Source organism: Tupaia chinensis, unplaced genomic scaffold, assembly GCF_000334495.1.
Source record: "Tupaia chinensis unplaced genomic scaffold, TupChi_1.0 Scaffold000132_1, whole genome shotgun sequence".
In the NCBI taxonomy this organism is placed as follows: Eukaryota; Metazoa; Chordata; class Mammalia; order Scandentia; family Tupaiidae; genus Tupaia; species Tupaia belangeri.
Genome location: NW_006159601.1, coordinates 96,095 through 98,419, shown reverse-complemented (window position 1 = coordinate 98,419; position 2,325 = coordinate 96,095). Strand labels below are relative to the sequence as shown.

The following is a 2,325-nucleotide window of genomic DNA, read 5'->3' as shown; positions in this document are numbered from 1 at the left end:
GCAAAGCCTCATCCAAGGGGACGAGGGGACATGGATGACCGTGGCTCGTGGGCATTCTCACTGTCTGCCATAAACATCACTACCCCAGGAGTAGGATGAGAAGCCCATCAGTGGGCAAGGATGCTGGCGACATCGGGTCCCTCCCTGGGTGTCACGCTTCATGCCGGGGCAGGTTTGCGGGTGGGTGGGGGCCTGGACGTCCCCAGCAGTCACAGACCGCCACGTGTGGGACCAAGTGCGACCGGGCATCATGAGCAGGCTTCGGTTAGGCGAGGGATGTCGGGGATCTGTCTGTCTCTAAAGGACGAAGCGACTGCCATGAACCCGTCGCCCCAGGCCTGTCGCCGCTGACTCGCTCTCCTCTGTTCCCCCAGGGAGCGGCGTCCTGGCAGTCTTGCTGATAGCCGTGTTTCTGGAGCCCTTGCACAGCGTTCAGCAGCAGAGCGACAGGAAGAGGCTGGCGTTCTGGTCCACGCTGCTGGCGACGTTCCGGCTGCTCAAGGACCGGCGGCTGCAGCTGCTCGTGCTCCTGCCGCTGTACAGCGGGCTGCAGCAGGGCTTCCTCTCGGGCGAGTACACGAGGGTGCGTGGGAGCGGGCGGCCGGCACGTGTCCGCACTGGCCCGCCTGTGCCCCGCGAGGGCTACCTGCCTGGCCAGCTGCAGGGAACTGGGCGTGTGTGGCTCCCAGCGAGCAGTGGCCCCGTCGGCCATGCTAGCTACCAGGACTTCCGACCTCAGGTGCTTCAGCTTCTTCCCTGGGACGATGCGTCTCCTGGGCTGAGGAGTGACTGCGGATGGAGCAGTCTGGCCTCCAGGACCCAGAACTCGCTCATGCCTGCCCACACCTCACCTGCATTCCCACTGTTCAGCTAACTTCGGGGGCAGTGCTGGTCCGCGCATGGCGCCGGGGCCCTCTAAGTCCTGGCCTTGGGAGTTGTGCTCTCGGTCACACTCGGCAGCCCCGTGTCTTCAGGCCCCCTCCCCTGCTCCCTCAGCCTGTCCACGTGCTGCACAGGGGCAGCAGGAGCAGTGGCCACGACTGCACAGATTGGCCGCTGTCCCTGGCGCTAGCCAGCGCCCTCGGGACTTCTCACTAACGTTGCCACTCTCCAGGCCACCTGCCAGTGGGGCGTCCTATCCTGCGGGGCCCATGGGTCAGACCGGATGTGAGGCTGAGGAGGCCTTCGAGAGCCCCCAGCCCTGTCCTCGTGGTCATGCCCTCCCCAGTACTTACCAAGTGTGCTCCGTCCACTTCCCCCAAAGTGCCAGCCCAGAGGGAGGCAGCATGCCCAGTGGCATTTGCATTTCAGACCAGTCACTGTGTCTTTTGGTCTCAGCACATCCTGTGTGGCATTTGGGTATCTGAGATGTTCCCTGACAACTCTGCTACTGGGACAGTCTTGACAGAGCGGCTCAGAGGTTCAAAGAGGGAAAGCAAGAGGGAGGAAGTCACATGACTCGTGCTCTGGACAACACCCCCCCACACACACACACACACAGGCCTGTCACCGACACCGGCCTGCTACTTTGGCCGAAGACTGCCCAGACGTGCTGGCACGGTCCTAGTCCCAAGCCCTCCTGCATGTCTGTTCTTGGTCTGCCCAGGGACAGGAGTGGGGTGCTGAATGCCGGCCCGAGAGGGCAGCATGGCTGAGGCCGCTCAGCTCGGCTGCTCCCCGCCCTCCTCTGGTGTCCGTTACGGAGACCTGTCATTGTCTCCTATCTTCTCTAGCCGCTGCTGGCCCCACAGGACACGGCCAGCCCCCAGGACGGTCTGCCTAGGTCCGCGGTCGGGAGCACCCCCGCAGGGTGCTGCTGAGGCCGGTGTCACACCTCTGCTTCCCCACAGTCCTACACCTCCTGCGTGCTGGGTATCCACTTCGTGGGCTACGTGATGATCTGCTTCTCGGCCACCAACTCGCTGTGCTCCCTGCTGTACGGGAGGCTCTCCAAGTTCACCGGCAGGATCGCCCTCTACTCGCTCGGTAGGTGCCGCGGGCCCAGCCCTCTCCCGCGCTGCCTGGGGCACGAACCAGCCTGTGCACGGGAGCCTCCCTTCCTTCAGCCCCCGGAGCTGCGTCTCCCTCCACACTGACTCTGGGCGGCTTTGCTGCCGAGAACTGGCTCTTGGAACCCTAGGGGGAGCGAGAGTCGAGGGTCGGGTCCACGCAGAGATGCAGACAAGGGTGCTCAGGCCACGCAGGGCCGTGGGCCGGTCAGCTGCTGGGTGGTGCTGGGTTCTTGCAGCTTCTTGCAGCCTGTCCACAGGGCGGGGCGAAGGCGGGCCAGAGCACGCGGCCCCTGTCTCTCTTGGGAAGGGAAAG

The 2,325-nt window shown here is 64.6% G+C and overlaps 1 protein-coding gene across 1 annotated transcript in view; it reads left to right on the top strand.

The window, feature by feature from the left end:
- Positions 1-2,325, top strand: part of UNC93A (unc-93 homolog A) — a 29,259-nt gene that overhangs the window by 16,492 nt on the left and 10,442 nt on the right. Inside the window, 2 exon segments of the mRNA XM_014586388.1 lie at positions 375-583; positions 1,851-1,986. Coding sequence (XP_014441874.1) covers positions 375-583; positions 1,851-1,986 — 345 coding nt within the window.